The sequence below is a fragment of the Trachinotus anak genome, unplaced genomic scaffold (assembly GCF_046630095.1).
Source record: "Trachinotus anak isolate AG129_WGS33_773 ecotype Australia unplaced genomic scaffold, CSIRO_AGI_Tana_v1 ptg000022l, whole genome shotgun sequence".
Lineage (NCBI taxonomy): Eukaryota > Metazoa > Chordata > Actinopteri > Carangiformes > Carangidae > Trachinotus > Trachinotus anak.
Genome location: NW_027273873.1, coordinates 1,102,501 through 1,121,029, shown reverse-complemented (window position 1 = coordinate 1,121,029; position 18,529 = coordinate 1,102,501). Strand labels below are relative to the sequence as shown.

Below are 18,529 nucleotides of genomic sequence, written 5' to 3'. Positions count from 1 at the left end.
CAGCACTTCCTCATGCAACAGCCTCCGTCTCATGTGTCACTTAATGTTTATTTTCTTGACCCAATAAAACAAACAAACACATTGTTCTAGAACCAAATGGGACAAAAAGTCAAATGATTCCAGAAAACAGACTGAATGACACAACACCAGACACCCCACTGGTGACACCTAGAGGCGGGAATGTTCATTACCCCCCCCCGGCCATCAGTAAAAGGGCAACAGAACAAAACTTGTCCTGAGGGTGGTGGTCAGAGGCCAAAGGGTCCTTCAAAGAAAAGGTTTATGCCTTGGTACTGGACTATAACCATGTGTCTTTAAAACCCCCAAACAAAGCTTCATTGTGGTCACAGAGCTAAACTTTAACAGTCTGCATACGACCCCCTTAAAAACATACCAAGAGGATTCATGTTCAGGCATGACTTATAAAAACCTGTCCATGCTTGTCCAAAATACATCTCTGACTGTCATCTGGTGGTCTGCTAACTGCTCCCAGAATCCAGTCACATGGAGAGGCAGCATTTAGTGACTCTGCACCTCACAGCTCAAACACATTTCCAGAAGACAGAAAACTTGACCAGACTTTGACTGCATTTAAACCCAGCTTAGAAACTTTTTGGTTCTTCTGAACCTTAAGCATTAATTATTTCCCTGTGTTGTCTTTAGCTGATGATTTCTGTTTCTTTTAGTTGCATTTTAATATGTTATGTTGCATTTCCTTTTTAATTTAAATGACTGTGTATGAAATGTGCTCTACAAATACCCTACTATTTGGGAGCGACCTGAGATACTGAGACACCTTTGGACTAAAAGTATCCAAAGTAAATCCAGCTGTTGCTTCGGAAGATCCTTCACTTAGGTAAAAGCGCTGAGGCCACACTTTGGAAATGCTCCATCACAAGTCCTGCACTGAAAATGTTACTTAAGTAAAAATAAGTATCAGGAAAATCTACTTGAAGTATAAATAATAAAAGTAGTCAGTGCAGAGGTATGACCTCAGTGGCTGCTAAACTATTATATATCATTAGATTATTCTACTCATGCATTCATGTAAAAGCAGGATTTTACTGTTGTAGTCGGTTGAGGTGGGGCCTGCAACTTATAATTACTTTCATTATGAATTTATCTGCTGATTATTCTGAAAATAGAAATGCCCTTCACAATACTTTGTCCAAACATTTGAATTATGACAAATATATGAACATTAATAAAATATTTAAAAGAAAAAGCAGCAAATCCTAAAATGTGAAAAGCTGAATTAAATGTTTGACTTTTAATTTTCTGTCAACTGACCCTTTGATTTATCAAATAAAGGTTTGAGCTGTACTTGTATTTACTGCTGGGCAGTTTAATTTATAACAAAGCTTCATATTTTATAAGCTCCTCATATGTTTTGTTTGCAAAATCTTTGTAAAGTATTTAGAGGCTAAAGGTAAATAAACTGTAGTGGAGTAAAAAGTCCAGTCTTTGCCTCTGAAATGCAGTGAAGCAGAAGGAGAAAGTGGCGTGAAAAGAAAGGTTAAGTTCTTCAGATTTGTACTTCAGTAAATGTCTTCTGTTATATTAGCGATAAGTGTTGCTTCAGTTACTTTCTCTGCTTTTGAAACGTTATTATTTGAGACTGATCTAGACACCCACCAGCTGCTCTGGACAGGAGGGTAGAGATGACTCCATAAGAACCAGTTCACAAATAGAAAAACAGAAATATCTCAAATGCACTTTATAGCTCAGCTGAAGTCTGGTGTTGATGCACTCTGCTGCTGTTCTGCTCGTGAACACATCTGTGAGGGGCACTGTTCAGCCACCCTCAGCTGAGCAGGTGAGGAGCCAGGCGAGGGTCTCGTCTCAGCTTCAGATCAAGAGCACAGTACTTCTGAGGAGCTGCCTCCTTGTGCCTGGAACAGACACACACAAACTCACATAAATAGTCATGTACACACAACATTCAGATGATTATGGTGTTGGAACAAAAAACTTTCTATTCTATTTTTTTTTTTTTTTGCAGTAACAGCTAACCAAACATCATGATATGACTTTAGACTGTTACGATGTTAAAAATACTGATGATCTTTGTGTGTGTGTGTGTGTGTGTGTGCTAGAGAGAGAGAAAGTACAAGCTGAGCCGTTTCTTGATGACGTGTATCTGCAGTGTTTTCGCAGAGCAGAAGGCCTGGTACTCCTTCTCCTTTGCCTCCGTTATGCTGAGCTGGTTCCTCTGGTACCACTGCTGTTTCCTCTGCAGCTCCTGTGTCTCCTAAACACAGAGAGTTTGATAACAGCAGAGTGTCAGTGACTCTAAATCCTCTCATCTGGTCTGCCCATTTGTGCATGTCATAAACAAAACTATCTCTGTCCTGCACAGGGTTGGTTCTTTCTGTGGGTACATAAACACTAAACATGCATAAAGCATGTCTCCTTAGAAACATGTTGATAAACTGCAGTATACTCAGCCCTCAGATAGACAAGATGCAGCAGGTAAAACCAACCAAGAATTGTATATAAAACCATGTGGTTTGAATTGTGTGTAACCTATAATTTCAACTTTTAAGAAGATTCAGAGCATGTTTGTGTTTCAGACAAACATCACTGACAAGGCAATATTGTGACGACAACTGGCTCTGATATTATTTAATTCAGTCCCTGATGGAGCCTGCAAGAGTTGGTTGGTGACCCAAACCAGTGTAGTTGTAGTTTTTTGGATTGCTCCTCACATGAATAATGGGATCCTTTATATCTCTATAATCTTGTTTGGTCTTTTTATTTCTGAACTGAACAGCTGTGCAGGATGAAAACTGACAGGTCTTTTTGCTTCTCTCTACTGAATCCAGCTCTCTGAGTGATCTCTTGCCAAACACTAATGAAGGTCTGGACATGTCAGTTTGTCCAACAAGCGTCCCCCCCTGTTCGTCTTTATTACACGTCCAATATTTTACTCCTCTCCTCTGTTTTATTTGAAGTGTTGATATATTTGTGGAACCAAAAACCATCTCAGTGTAGTTTTACATCTCCTCTCTCAGACTTCTCTCAACACTCAGAGAAACCAAATCCTGCAGGATTGGATGGTGGGTCCAGGTGGGCGGGGCTTGGTGCATGATTGAGGGTGGTGACTGCTTTGTTGTGACATCACAAAGTTCCAGAAGTCCTGACGGCTGGTTTTAAGGCTCAGTGTCTGAATACAGGCTGTGTGCATTTCTCTGTGGACTGAGGCTTTGATACTTTCACAGTATTAATATAGAACCTAGACCTGCTGTATAATCACAAACACATGGACATCCACCTTTAGACTGTGTGGACCTTTAAAGGAGAAGTTGTCCTGCTCCGTACAGCTGCAGAAGTAAACTGGTGATGACTTTGTTTGCTGTAGTTGACCATGTTGTGATGATGTCCTTGTTTTTTGGTTTTGGATTTTAAGAAATTAGACCTGTCAACATTATATTTCTCACAGGCACAGAATCTGATGTTTTTTATATGTGTTGCATTATACTGTGCTATATTCATTATTAACTACATTGCATTAGTTATATTAGTGTGAGTGTCTACCTGTCAGGGACTGCAGATGGATTTTAGTTAAATCTGGAACAATACAGCTTTCCTCTTTGCATTAAAATTAATGTTTTTGTTAAATGGTTACTGACAAATAAATGTAAAAAACCTAAGTAAAAGACACACCCACTTCACTAATCATCACTGACTGCACTGCTGGTCACTACGTTCACTGCTCAGAGCCCAGACTTCCAGGAGAACAGTGGGAGAAGACGTGAAATGTGACACTGGGTCTTACATCACATCTCGTGAAGTTCCAGCAGTGGAAAAAGCGCTGTGATCTACCTCATGAGTGAACTTGTGCTCTACCTTTTCATAGCGTTCCTGAATGAGATTGGCTTGCTCCACCAGTCTGTGTTTAAACTCGGTCAGACAGTCCTGGTGGAGCTGCTTGGCGTCCTCGGTGCTCAGAGTCTCTGTGTTGTCCAGCCGGATCAGGAAGGGAACCAGGATGTCCATCTCCTTCTCCTGCAGCCACCTCTGCTCCTCCAGAGCCAGATGCTCCTGCAAAAGCAGGGAAAGGAGTGTCTGGCTTTTCTTCTTCTTTTTTTTTTTTTTTTTCAGGGAAAACTGAGTTTTTGTCTTATGATGTCATTGTTGTTCGCCCACTGGAACCAGTAACAACTTTTGATCTGATCCTCTTGTGATTGGCCACCATGGTTTTATGGTTATGGTTAAGGGTTGTTTGGCGTGCACAATGTTTTTTTTTGTTGAATGAAGGAGGAAAACTCCTGTTTTAATAAATAATAATTATGTGTGAATATAGTTGGATAATTAAATGAATTTTATATGAAGGAATTATTCAGTGGGAAGGTAAATAGATACATCGGTAACATAAGGCAGGGTAGGCAGTTTTTAACTGTAACTGTTTTTTACATAATGTGCCTCACCATTTGCCGTCTGCGGCTGCGAGCCCTGGCAGCTCCTGCTGTGGTCCATGGGCAGAGGAAAAGCTGAATGCTTCTCTCCTCCTGCTCTCTGCAGGCCAGGATGTCTCTCACCTACTCACACAGAAGTTTGAGGTCAAAGAAACAAAAACTAACTTACAAACTAAACTCATGTATGGTAAAATCTATCACTTTGTCAGCTGCCTAAATGCACTGTTAGTTTTAATCTGTGTGAAGCTACATGTCTGGGGACAAGGCACAGGTTCAGCCTGGCCCCCAGCTCCTCCACAGCGAAGTTAGTTCAGACTAGATCCAAGATGATGGCAAAACAGAGACAGAGGTGGACACACATCTTCTGAGGCACACTGGAGTGTTTGTATGAAATATCATTGGCCAATAGGAACAATATTATAGCTGAGGGAACATGTATAAATACAAACAGGAAAGTGTTTGCCTCCTATTTGCATCTGATTTGAATGTTTGAAAGGAAATTACACCACAGGATCTTTATCTGAGTCCTGCTCTAAACATCGTCACCTCTTTCTTAGACGCTGTGACCTCAGAAGTCATTTTCTCCTCATCCTTCATCAGGCCCCTCATCATCGCCTGCAGAATCAGGGTCGTCAGAGGCTTCTCAGAGGGATCCACCTGAACCCCCCCGCCCAACACACACACACACACACACACAACCAGATGTGCACAGACACAAATGATATTATTATTGAAGTTGATGATCACAGATTTAGCTCAGAGAAATCTACTCTGTGTATCATGTTGTGCACTTGTTGTCTGTACCTGGAAGCTGGTCACCAAGTCAGGTGTGAAGTCCTCGGCCTTCTTTCGTTCCGTTGACTGTCGTGGTTTGATGAAGCTCCTCTTTGAAGGGATGAATCTGTGATCCTCTAAGTGATAGGTCAACTCGATCTGTCTCTGATTCGGTAGGAACACTCGCTCGGCCACGTCTTCATTGGCTTGTTTGGATCTGTCTCTGTGGAAACGCTCCACAACCTTTTGTTTGCATGCACGCGCACACACACACACACACACACACACACACACATATCAGATCTCATCCTCTCTGAAAAATCTCCATCATGGTTTTGTTGAGCTCAGATTGCTGTCACGTCATATATGTGGTATCTTATGCTTTATGCTGTAGTTTAACATGTGGCTGCCATCTTGGCCAAGTCTCTCTTGTTTTATCTCAACAGGACTTCCTTGTAAATTAAAGGAATAATAATAATAATAAAAATTCCACTGGCTGCTCATCACCATCAACACACACACACACTTATTATTTTACGGCTTATTTTGAGTCAGTTTTACACACACACCAACTATTTCCTCCTATTTGTTTGATTAAAACTACACTGAGCAGCTGTTTTAGGAACCAAGACTTTTTTTTTCAATAAAACTATATTTTTATACTAACTATATATTTATGAGATTGTTTTACATTTTCAGTTGGAACCAACAAAGGTCTTTGGAGCGGAGCGCCACAGACAGAGGGAAGTCAGACAGTGTTGTTTTGTTGTTGACAATATAAAATATGCAACATCTAAAGAAAGAACATTAAACAAATACAGTGCGGAGCCGCGACAGGGTTTTTTTATGTCTATTTGCTAATCAGTGTTTCTTGTTTACATATTTTTACCTGTAGCAGTGGACTGCGCAGGTCAGGGTACACACATGGTTCTAAAAACTGGACTTGTCGATCGAAGACGACGTGCCTGTAGTAGAGGAAATCGGCCCGGCCCTTGAAGTTCTCTGTCATTTCCCCTGGCGACGCCACCCTCCGCACCAGGTTGTCCACACGAGTACTGCTGAACTCCATCTCATGCACAGCGTCTGCACTCAGGGACTGGAACCTGTGAACTGAGCAAAACAAATATACCATCATTCAGGAGACAGGAGACTCAACACTGAGGGAATCTCTTCAATAGTGTTTGAGATTTAAGGTCCCCATTAAATATTCTATATTAATACTGTGAAAGTATCAAAGCCTCAGTCCACAGAGAAATGCACACAGCCTGTATTCAGAAACTGAGCCTTAAAACCAGCCGTCAGGACTTCTGGAACTTTGTGATGTCACAACAACCTTTCAGTGTTTACCTGCAATCTGCTATATTTTTATTCAATCACTCAGAAAACAGTCGGCCAATCAGAAGAGAGGCTCAGATCCTCTCTTCTGATTGGCTGACTGACCTCTTGTTACTAGAGCTCTGTGACAGAATTCACCTCTGCCCTCCTGCACAGGTAGTCTGGATGATCGGTCAGATTTAGTTTTTTAAATGTTTCTGGACACAGTCGGGTCAATGGCTCAGTGCAGCAGTTAAAGTGTGTCAGTGGTGATGTGTGGTTTTAACTGAGCAGCAGCAGAAATCAGATTTACATAAAAGGAGGAAACGCCGCCCACGTTTGAAGCGTTCTGTGGTGAAGTTGTCGACCTTGTTGACCTCCCTCTCTTCCAAGTGGTCTTTCCTGTGTTGATACCACTCCTTCACCATGGTGACCTCAGTGCCTTCAACACACACACACACATTAAGCCACAGACAAACCTATTCTGGTTACATAGACCTAAAAAACAGACATTCAGATATACGCTGTACTTGAACCAACCATCCTAAAGACTTTTTAGATCTGAAGGGACTATGGTAAAAATGTTCTATTGGACACTCACAGTCCAGGTCTTTGTATGTCACCAGCCGTGTGACCAGGCCGTCTGGCCCCAGGTGCGGAGCAAACCTCTCCAGCTTTGCTTTCCTGTAGCGGGTCACCTTCTGTCCTCCCGGCCAGCGGGTCTCCAGGTCTGTGTAAGAAAGGAGAGGCAGCAGCTCGAGGAGGTTTCACGGCATCATGTGTTTGGGATTGAGAAGACAGAAGTGTACGACTACAGCAGGATACTGACCTATGTTTATATTTTACTCTGCGTTCTACACTTTATCAGAAGTTCTGCTGTATTAAGGTGTTTTATGTTTGTGTCTTGAAGCTTTAATGTTTTGTCAGTTTCTCATTTATAGATGACAAATGAACAATAACTTTCGAGTTTCTGTACCTTTTTTTGAGATGGTGATGTAATTAACCCAAGATCTCGGCATCTCAAAAACCCGGGGTTCCTCCTCCACCTTCGAAACAGGTAGTTTGTTTTTGTTTTAAACAAAATTAAAATAACGTAAAAACAGATCAAAATTTCCATTTTTGTTGTCAGAAATTAAAAAATGAAAAACAAGAACATCAAATTGGAAGAAACAGTCCAATTCATGTGTTTGCAAATTTCTTTTTTTTTCAATTTTCCTTGTTGAATGAAGAAATGCGGTCAGGTGCTTGCATAACATTACATTTTGTAGAATGGCCATTCATCCTCTTGGCTTTTATTTTGAAAGATTTACCATTACTTCAATGCCAGCAGACTAACTTTCTTGATATATCAATTCAACAGAGAAAAATGAAAAAAAAAGATTTTTGCAAACCGCAGAACTGGAGTGTTTCTTCCAATGTGATTATCTTGTTTTTTTTTTTTCAACTCTGACAACAAAAACAGAAAAATGTCTCTGACAAAACAAGCTGCCAGAAAGTGCTGATGCTGTATCACCAGAAGAGTAATTAGCATTATGACATCTGAGTTATCCTGAATATACAGCTTAATCAGTTCTGCAAGACGAATCTTTGGCAGGTACAGCATCATTATTTAAAAAATCATTTTCAAAAACTTTTTTCCTTTTTTTTTATTTAAGTTCCTTATGTACAAATTTTCAATGGGCATCAAACAGGTGAAAAGTACAAAGGGGAAGTTATTGTTTAGAGGAGGGACAAATCTGGGAAAAGGACAATGTGTTAGTCCACATGTTGACAATAAGAGAAATATCACAGCTGCTACATGAGGTGAAGCATGAACATACACACACAGAGAAACACACATACACACCTCTTCATCTTTGTTAATTTTGCTCATCATCTTAGTCTCCTTTTCCTTTAAGACGTCGAGAATCAGCTGCTTTTTGCTGGTTGCACCGAACAAGACTGGCTCCCACATATTTAAATCTTCCAGGTCATACACCATATCCTACACACACACACACACACACACACACACACACACACACAGAAGACATCTATTGTCTTTGATAGTCACTCTCACAGTATATTACATCTGCAGTTGTCATGACTCACGCTGCAGCCGTTCCTGCAGTCCTGCATGTTGACATAGTAATTGAGGTTGTTCCAAACGCTCTCGATGCCCAGGAAGTTGTCGTGGGTGGTGCTGTAGCTGATCCCGGTCAGAGGATCGATGAAGAAGTTCTCCTGGACGCTGCGACTTCCAGACAGCACCAGCACCCAGCAGTGCACCCGCAGTCCTCGCAGGGGGTCGGCCGGTCGCTGCTCACTCTCCTGTTCATGAGGGGGAGAAGAGGAAGAAGTAGAAGGAAGGGGAAGTAGAGACAGGAGGAGAGAGGGAGGAGGAGGATTTAGTATCTAATTAAAGCTTTATTTCACTGACCTTTCTCGTGTTAGTTGTGTGTTGAGATGATTTATCAGAACACATCAGTGCAAGATCATGTTCAGTTCATTGCTGTGTCACTGGATTGGAACCTGGTGTCGCCTCACACTGACTGACAGGGCTGTTATTACAGTATTTACAGCTGCAATGATTAGTCAATCAATACAATGGTCAACCTATGTGTCGATCGACACATAATTAATCAGTAACTATTTTGATAACTGAACTGAAAAAAATCCTGTTTCCACATTCTCCAGATTTGATTTTTATTTGTCTTATAAGACAATACATTAAATATCTTTGGGTTGGACTTTTGGAATAAAGCAAGATTAAGATAGATCAGATGATAATACTAACAACAACAACAACAACAATAATATAAACAACAAACACTTTTGAAAACTGTGTTGGTGTCACGTTACCTCCTGTAGTTTTTGTTTTTGAAGCAGCGCAGCTTCTGCTTCCTGTTTCTTCTTCTCTTGCTGCATCAGAAAGTGACTCTTCAGCTCCTTCAGAGGTTTCACTGTGTATTTGTTCTCCTGTGACTCCTGTTCTGAGACCACACTCTGCAAGTATAAACACAAAGCACACACAACCAAGCAGACACATTTATATTGCAGGAGGGGTCTCATGTCCTTTACCTAATTAGCAACAATAATACAATGATGTAAAACTACTCCATTACAAGTTCATATTCACATATTCCTATATTCAATGCCTATACTTAGATACATATAGTCTGAAGGTAGATGTTCATGTGTTTGTGATTATAAAGCAGGTCTAGGTTCTATATTAATACTGTGAAAGTATCAAACCCTCAGTCCACAGAGAAATGCACACACTGGTTTCCAGTGACCTGCAGAGCAGCACTTACCTCGACCTTGGTGTCCAGCAGAGGGCAGTCCTCCAGGCTCTGGTCGAGCAGACACATCTCTTTGACTGCGTAGCCGCTGACACAGTAGGCGTCGTAGTCGGCACCAAGCAGCAGGCTGCACAGCAGGGTGGCATATTCGAAACATGTGGCTCTCTGAGTCTCCAGCACTGAGGTGGGGGAGAACAGGTACCTGGGCTGGGACAGCAAAACACACACCTTCACTATCAGTCACACACACTGTGAGAAGGTGCATGTGTGCAGCTTCAAGGAAGTCCAGAAAGACTGAAGAGTATATCCTTATCTTAGCACTAAGATAAGGATATACTCTTCAGTGAAGATTATATTTTAAGGACACCTTAAGGACGAGACTTAAGGGTGTTTTGTGCAACTGTTTTTATTTCAAGGAAAAAAAATCGGACATTAAGGAAAATTTTAACTTGAGGTGTTTTGTGCCCCAGGACTTTGTCATTCTATCCCTGACAAAGTCTTGTCTGTTGTTATAATAAAAATAAAATCATAAATGTTTTGACACATTAAGCCTGAAGATTTCCAGATATTTTGATTTTTTATAATATTTTTCATATTTTTATTCTTTCTATGTATATTTTAACTATCTGACCTGCAGAACTTGTTTTGTTCTATTTTTCTTTATATTTTTTCGTCTTACAATAAGTTTATTGTTATGCACCAAAACAGCAAAGCAAATTCTTCATATGTGAAAACCTATTTGGCAATAAACCTGATTCTGATTCAGATTTTGGTCCAGATGTGGATGTGTGTAGCATCTGACAACCATGCTGTATATGGGCCAGATTTGAGCCGTTGAAGAAACACAAGCATGTGGCCCAAGTATAGGCCAGATTTATATTGCTATTGTTTAGCAGGAAGTCATCTACTTTCCAGCTTTGCCAGTGTTCATGTGAACAATAATTATGAATGAGAAACTGGTAGTTACAGTAACTCCAGCGTGACATAAATGTGTCATGATGAAAGGAACTACTTAGCAGAGGTTGTGTGCTATTTTAACAAATACTGAAAAAATGATTTCATGTTTGCTCATGTTTCCTTCCACACCAGGTCGACAGGTTGCTCCAAAGGGTCCAGAGACAGGAAGTTGGCCACAAAGGAGGCACTGCCCTCCCAGGTGAACAGCTCTGGGTAGATTGTTGGTGTGGGCCGAAGAGTCGTGGACACAAACTTCTAAATATGAGAAAAATAAACACCAGTATTATACAGGGATGGAAATATGTGTTAAGTCTAGAGGGTAAGTGACATTTTTCTCCCTAAGAGAGAAAAAAGAAAAGGTGATACAAAAACATGTCCAGGAGGTTCAGGTGGAGCTTTAGCATTACCTTAACACCACATTCATTGACAGGGCAGAGCAGCAGCGGTTTGCGGTCAGGATACAAGTGTGAATACTGACGCTGGAAGTTGTCGGCAATGGACAACAGTCGAATCTCATCAGGACAGTTAATCCTGTAGGGCTCAGGATACGAGTCATATGCGTCATCCAAGCTCAGGCTGGTGAAGCACAGCAGGTGAAGACAGTGAATTATCATGTTCATGTGGTCTTATGCCATCATCATACACCCTGAGGTAAAATTAGATGCAAAAAAATCTGACATATTTATTGTCACTAAGGTTTTTTTTATACACCAGCTGTTCACAACTGGCCTGTAAAAAAATCAGTATGTCAAAGAGGTCAGATGGAAATAATGTTCAATTAGATAGTTCTTTCAATACTAGAGTTGGAACCACAGGTTGATTAATGATGGATCATCGGAAAGTTAATTTGCAGTAAACTGGATAATCAGTTCATTGTTTCAGTATCTTTTTAAGCAAAACGGCTGAAAATTTTGGTTCCAGCTTCTCAAATGTGATGTAATGAGGAAACAAATTACTAACTTTTCACACCCTGTTAGCTCCTGGCCTCCTTCAGTGTGTGTGAGTGTGTGTGTGTGTGTGTGTGTGTGTGTGTGTGTGTGTGTGTGTGTGTGTGGATGCTCACAAAGGCTGCTGAGGTGCTGAGACATGGATGTTACTGAGGGCCTCCTCCAACTCTCGGTCATCCTCCTCCTCCTCCTCCTGTGTGACTCCACTTCTCAGTTGCTCCTCTCCATCTGACTCCAGCACAGTCTCCATCTTTTATAACAGCTGAAAATGTGTTTATATGCATGTTAGGTTTATACACACAGAGCAATCAGTCAGGAAGATGTTAGATGTTTGCAGGCTGGATGAAGTGAATCTGACCAGCTGCTCATGATGAATCATAACTTTCTTCTTCCCTACAGAGAATTTAGTAAAATGGTAACAGACACCAAATACATGAGCTGAAAGCCACAACTATAGAAGATCACCTGACCACTGTGAGGGCAGCTCAGGCTACGCATTCATTGGGCAGTCACCATCACACACCTCTGTGTAGTGCATGTGCAAAGACCAAGGGTGGCATTGCTCACTGTTCAGACAGCAACATCATCATCATGGAAATCATCATCAAATCTAAAACTGTCATTCCAACACTTTCCTATGAGTACTGGGGTATTTTAGTTTTTTGGCTTATGTTATGACCTGTGAACAACTCAATAAACTGTGAACAGTAAACTCTGTTAACTGGCATTTTTGCTGCCATGTGACCTTTTTGCTAACTGGAGTTCTCCCTAGTAGCTTTGCTGCAGTTCCGCTGCCCTGACAGTTCCCATTTTCGGTCTGGAGATAAGTGCTCCATAAATAAACAGCATTATTGGTAATAGTATTATTATACGCAATAATTCTTTTTAAAGTAGGCCAAATAGGATATAATTTATTTCTAAATCGCTCCTAGCTGCTCTGATTTCCTATTGGTTCCCCTGTAGCCAGTAGCTAGCTGGCTAATTAGCCAAAATACAAATAAATTATAATCAGGTATAAATGAGCGTCTGGACTGACGGGGCCGGGGAACATCACAAAGATGGACTCACCCAGTCTCTGGAATTCACGCGTTTCGTTGGAGAATCCGTGAAATCACCGTGAATCTTCGTTAATTCCTGTGGAATCACGAAAAACTGTGAGCGTTTTCACTCCGTGTCCATGGTAACGGCCAAACGTCACCGCGTCACGCTACGTTGCCTTCACGTACTCTCCAACCGGGCGTAAACTTTACAATCAGGCTTGTCCGAGCGTGTCCGAAATCTTTCATGGTCACAACCCACATACTCAGCTCTGCTGCTCATCCCACGAATACGTGTTCCTTACAAATGTGGCAACATTTAAAAGGGAAATAAACAGGCAGTGTAAGATTTATTGCCAAGAAGCATTGTTACAACAAAGGAATCAAACACAAACACAAATTTCCTTACTTTTTGTGCTTAGTGTATAATGAGACACAGTGACTCCAAATCAATACCAGAAATTAGTACAACTATTTTCTAATTTTATATATATATATATATATATATAGTTATTAATGCATATCTATTTTAAAAGTATACTTTTTTTACAGAAAATAATTTTTTTGGCTAATAACTTCCATATCACATGACCACGTGGATCACAGTATTCTAAAGTCACCTATTCTAAATGCTACATGGCCTTATATTTTGCATAGTAGTACTTTGTCCATTTATTAATAACATTTCATTCAAACTATTATACATATTATACATTTGCATAATATTAGTGAAATGCTTTCAGCATCAGCTTCAGCTGCACAGAGCCTCTCAGGTGAGCTGATACAGTATGTTAAACTGAAATGTTTGGCTCCAAGTTGTTGATTAAACAAATAAATACACATAAAGCTTTTTTAGATGGTTTGTGTGTCGGTTCATGTTTGAGAATTGCATTGACTCTGCTACTGAATCTCAGGTGAGGTTTGAACATGGTTTACAGCAGACAGTGGGTGTAAACAGAGGAACACATTAACTAAAGGTTATAGAGCATTTATTTCCATGGAATATTTTTGTGATTTATCACTTGAATATTTATCTATTGAAATATAGATAATTAATAACAGAATATGTACACAATATCACTTTAATAAAGAACAACACTTGAACAGATAAGGTGGGGAAAAGTATCATTACATAAAAACATTTCATTACAAATAAAACTACAAATCACATTAGTTTTTATCAGAAAAAGGTTCAAAGGTTAAATGACTCATTATGCAGAACAGACCCTTTGCAGTGATACAATTATATTTTTATACATATTATTGTTTGTATTGACAGATTAATTAACTTGTAAATTGCATTTAGCATTTCCATTGCAAGAATGTTAGCATGTTGATATTAGCATTTAGCCCAAATGCTCTCCATTATGTCGGCTGTGTGCATCTGAAGATGTCAGAGATGTATGTGCTTCACTCTTTTAAAGGAAAAAGAAAAGATCTCTGACATAATTCAGGCATTAAAGATCATCTCTTTTTGAAATGATGTTCTCCTTTGTCTCCTTTTCCTTGTGGAAGATCTTTCCGTCTGACTGCTTCTTCCAGCTCAGTTTGATGTCTCTGTTCACTCCCTTGTCCTTCAGCCTCTGTTTGAGCTAAGACACATATGAACACATTTATTTTTCCAAATATCACTCAAAAACACATATTTAACTACATCTGTTTTGCTGTTTGACACAGGTCTGCTTTTCTTAATGATGTCATGTCAATGTTCACACTGCATATAGGACATTTAAGTTAAGAGAAATATATCACTGCTCAAACACAGGAAATGTTTCATGGGCTGAGAAACCACAATTTCAGAAACAGGACTGTTTTATTAAAGAGGTGATGACAGAGCCCAATATTATAAATTTTAAGAGTAGAACAGTATGGGACACTCTCTCCTGTTAAGGCTCTTTGACAGATTTTCTCCCTGGTTCATTCTTGCAGTAAAGACACTGTGACCTCATGAATTTACTTCCTCTGTGGAAGCAAAACACATAACAGCTTTCTTCAGAAACTCCTGCAGGTCAATCTGGAGAAACCAAACACTTTTTAGTGCTGATGAACTCTGAAGGACTCACTTTTTCAATAGAAAAAATGACCTACCTGCTACGAGTTAAAGGAAGTGTTTCTGACGTGACTTTTTTTTATCATGATGTTGAACAAGAAATGTAACTGTTTAAATATGGAATAACTGGGAAAGATAATGGATATACACATCCACAAATACATGACAGTATTTGTTTTGTATTGTATTGTATATTTACTATTGTTGTTTGCAAACATGAAAACCCAATAAAAAGCTAACTTATATACATTATAAAAATAATAATATGTAATGACGTGTATATATACAGTCAAGTATTTTTACCTGCTTCAAGATGTCTTCCATCACAGTGGGGTGATTCAGATCCAGAGAGGAGCTTCTTGTCATCAGCTTCACTTTCACCAGTTTCTTGGAAACAGTTGGTTCTTTGAAAAACAAATAAGCTTCATCAGTTACACAGTTTCTAGTTGGTTAATAGCAGCATTCTTACCGATATCACAGCATGAATAATGACAGAGGAATTTTCCATCAGCTGCAGCATCATTGAAATCAGCACTCCATCAACACAAACCCAGCTTCATGAACATTATCAACAGTATGGATGTTAAAACTCTTTAAACCCATGACTTGATATTCATGGATGTTATTTTTCTCCTCGTTTGTTCTTTCCGGGCAGTTTTTAGCCATTCTAGCTGCACGGCTCAGAGATGGTAATGCTGGTGCGTCAGTCAGCCAAATATTTTCCAGACTAATATAGATGAAATCTGGTTCAGGCGTTCATGTTTCCATCAGGATGAATTGCAATAACTTTTCATCTGCCACCACCATGAGGTAAAATGTTCTACTTATACTTATGACCAAATACCAGCAAAACTACAGACATTCCCATCAGCCTCAGCTGGACTTTGTGTTGATGAAATGCATGTTAACATTTAACGTGGTGAACTTGATAAACATTTAAAAGCTAAAAATGAGCATGTTAGCATTGTCGCTGTGAGCGTGTTTCAATGCATCTGAAGGTGAAATAAATCTGAAACTACATTTAAAGGCTGACAGAGTCATGGCTTACCACTGTGGCAAATAAATGCTCTGGTGAGGTCACAGTTCCAGTCCTCCCACTCTCCGTATTTATTAAAATCAGCTGACACACATCTCTCTCTCCAATATTTGTTATTTGGTTCGTTGTTTGCCACTTTCCAGAACCTAAATGAGGAGTTATTTCCATCCAACCACTTCCAGGAGTCTCTGTAAAGGCCGATCCAGACTCGGGTGGAAGAAGTAACCAACTTTGTTACCTTCTCGTTTTCCAGAGAGTTTCTCACACTGACCAGGTCTGTGTGGTGTGCTCTGCAGTAGCTCTGGGCTTCAGTCCAATTCATGTTTTTGTTGATGAAAACATATTCTGTCTTACCCAACCCTGAAAACAGACCACAGTAAAGTGCTGTGCAGTGATAACATAAGGTTTGCCATTCATGTCACATCTATGAAAATAAAGTAATTAAAGTTTTATTTATATAGCACTTTTAAAATCTATATCAATATAAATACATAACACAAAATATATAACACAAAAGTTTATAGTAGTTTTAAAAAAGTGAGGGAGTATAAATGAATGACAGCATTCATACCATTTTAAATTCACTGAATGAATTGATTTGTAATTGTAATTAAAGACATCTTAAGGGTTATCTCAATACATGTTGAGTCTTTCCTAACAGTCTGGTTTCACAGGTTTCAAAATGTCCTTAAAATATACTCCAAATAAATAGATTATACATCAAATAAATACTGTGACAGTATCAAAGCCTCAGTCCACAGAGAAATGCACACAGCCTGTATTCAGACACTGAGCCTTAAAACCAGCCGTCAGGACTTCTGGAACTTTGTGATGTCACAACAAAGTCATCACGCTCAGCCACGCCCCAAGCCCCGCCCAACTGGACCCACCATTTGGTTTCTCTGACTGTTTTCCTGAAATCTGCTATAGTTTTATTCATTTTTATTCAATAACTCAGAAAACAGTCAGCCAATCAGGAGAGAGGATCTGAGCCTCTCTTCTGATTGGCTGACTGACCTGAGAGAAGCCTGAGAGAGGAGATGTTAAACTACACTGAGATGGTTTTTGGTTCTTAAAACCACAAATATATCTTCTGATGGAGATCAACACTTCAGATAAAACACAGAAGAAGAGTAAAATATGGAGCTTTAAGTTCTACTCATTAGGAGGCATGTGTGTATCAAACAGTCCACCTTCATATAAAACATGCCTTTTGACAGTCATTTAAGGGGATGTAATCAGGGTAAACAGACAAGTTGAAACCATGTGAACAACAACTGTCATCATTATTACCAAAGCAGGCAGAGGAAAAACGAAACATAAGACACACTGAGCAGAGAGAGCAGGAGGGAGGGAGAGAAGTCATTGGTAACACGGCTTCGTACTAACTGACCATTTCTACCAATTATTTCTGTTTATCATTTTTATTTCTTGTGTGTGTTAGTGTTACTGTTAAAGGTCAATTATTGTATAAAGTGATATTTCCATGTCTTTTTTTATTATAAAACAGGAAAAGAAAAGACCTTTAATATTTGTACTGTCAAATTTTTGGTCATCTGTAAAGCAGATTGAATTGCATCAACCTATGAAAAGGTGCCGTACAAATAAATTTTGATTGATTGAAATATAAGCCCAAGTAAGGAAAGCATGGAGATGAAAAGAAGCAGAAAGGAGGAGAGGTAAATAAACTAAACTGCTTTGTTGTATGGTGTAATTTAACCAGTTAAAATCCTCACCTGTGACATCAGCGCAGACTGCAGGTATGGCCCCTCCACAGACGAAATCGTTCCACGTTCCATCATTATTTATTACGCCACAGTGTTCTCTACCACCGTTATTGTTTGGTTCTATGGAGGCCCAGTTTCTGAACTCAGTCTCCCCCTGTGTGTAGAAACTTCCATCTGACAGCGACCACCTCCAGCTGTTCTCATCATCGTACAGTCCTATCCAGGCTCGCTGGAAAAACTGCTTGTCATCAGTTTAAATTTTTACAATATGATTTCTATTTGTACATTTTGTGTTCATCACTAAATTTTAATCTGTCACATTTTTAAATCAATCGCGATATCTCAGTAACACCTTGAGGGAATTTCTTCAAATTTGACCTAAAACATGACCTCGGCCTTGTGAACACAGTATCTTGGGAACTCCTCAAGGGAATCCCTTCAAATTCCACAACAGTCACTTGAAGTCCAGATGAACTGATTAGATTTTGGTTGTCAAAGGTCAAAGTGAGTGTAACCTCACAAAACACCTTTTTATTCATAACCCAGAACTTCACTCAGCAATTATGACAAAATTTCATACAAATGGTTAATATTTGATATGACTCTGGATAAACAGGAATGTAACCTGACACTGGTCTCAATGGCGGAAGCGTACAACCATGAGGTGGTAATTGTAGTTCTCATTGTATTTATACTATGCTGTGTTATTTTACATACATATAGTAAAGTTTAGACTCAGACTTTACACTACACTCAATACTGTTTTCATACAGGACAAAATGAGGATTGTAACTGTGCTGTTCTGTCTCGACCACAACATTTGTTTCTAGTAAAGTTTTATCGTCTACGACACAGTAAATCCACAGCTGTCAAACAGCTGAAGTGTAAAGCAGTTATGGTGAAGTAATTAGCAGTGATGTAGTAGTCCTGCATTTATTCAGTGGTCAGTGTGTTTAGTAATAATCACTGAAACTTGTGCTGATATGAG

General features: G+C 39.6%; 2 protein-coding genes across 3 annotated transcripts in view; both read right to left on the bottom strand.

Annotated features, from left to right (window-relative positions):
- Positions 1-29: 29 nt before the first annotated feature.
- Positions 30-12,912, bottom strand: ccdc135 (coiled-coil domain containing 135). Of its 2 annotated transcripts, none has more exons than XM_071458754.1 (18): positions 12,760-12,912; positions 11,808-11,953; positions 11,152-11,320; positions 10,874-10,999; positions 9,800-9,994; positions 9,348-9,491; positions 8,598-8,816; positions 8,353-8,490; positions 7,483-7,552; positions 7,108-7,236; positions 6,820-6,948; positions 6,082-6,302; positions 5,223-5,435; positions 4,965-5,075; positions 4,431-4,541; positions 3,850-4,044; positions 2,112-2,251; positions 30-1,892 (listed from the first exon to the last, which is right to left on the bottom strand). In XM_071458754.1, exons 2-18 carry the CDS (start codon positions 11,939-11,941, stop codon positions 1,805-1,807), a joined length of 2,532 nt encoding a protein of 843 aa, XP_071314855.1. In that variant the 5' UTR covers positions 11,942-11,953; positions 12,760-12,912; the 3' UTR covers positions 30-1,804. The 2 variants fall into 2 exon arrangements, with proteins under 2 accessions (XP_071314855.1, XP_071314856.1); XM_071458755.1 differs by having other exon boundaries at positions 6,844-6,948.
- Positions 12,913-13,700: 788 nt separating this feature from the next.
- LOC139606538 (macrophage mannose receptor 1-like) overlaps positions 13,701-18,529 on the bottom strand; it is a 10,605-nt gene continuing 5,776 nt past the window's right edge. Inside the window, exons 5-8 of the mRNA XM_071458777.1 lie at positions 17,551-17,770; positions 15,827-16,174; positions 15,082-15,182; positions 13,701-14,320 (exon numbers count right to left, since the gene is read on the bottom strand). Of these exons, the coding sequence (XP_071314878.1) occupies positions 14,186-14,320; positions 15,082-15,182; positions 15,827-16,174; positions 17,551-17,770 (804 nt within the window). The 3' untranslated portion in view covers positions 13,701-14,185. The remainder of the gene's footprint in view (positions 14,321-15,081; positions 15,183-15,826; positions 16,175-17,550; positions 17,771-18,529) is intronic.

What these genes read in the sequence shown, in the direction of transcription:
- ccdc135 (XM_071458754.1), bottom strand. Translation starts at nt 11,941, where the DNA reads ATGGAGACTGTGCTGGAGTCAGATGGAGAGGAGCAACTGAGAAGTGGA. An exon ending in TGCGCAGTCCACTGCTACAG is followed by an intron (nt 5,436 to 6,081) that starts GTAAAAATATGT and finishes TGCAAACAAAAG; the next exon opens with GTTGTGGAGCGTTTCCACAG. An exon ending in ATCAAGAAACGGCTCAGCTT is followed by an intron (nt 1,893 to 2,111) that starts GTACTTTCTCTC and finishes TGTCTGTTCCAG; the next exon opens with GCACAAGGAGGCAGCTCCTC.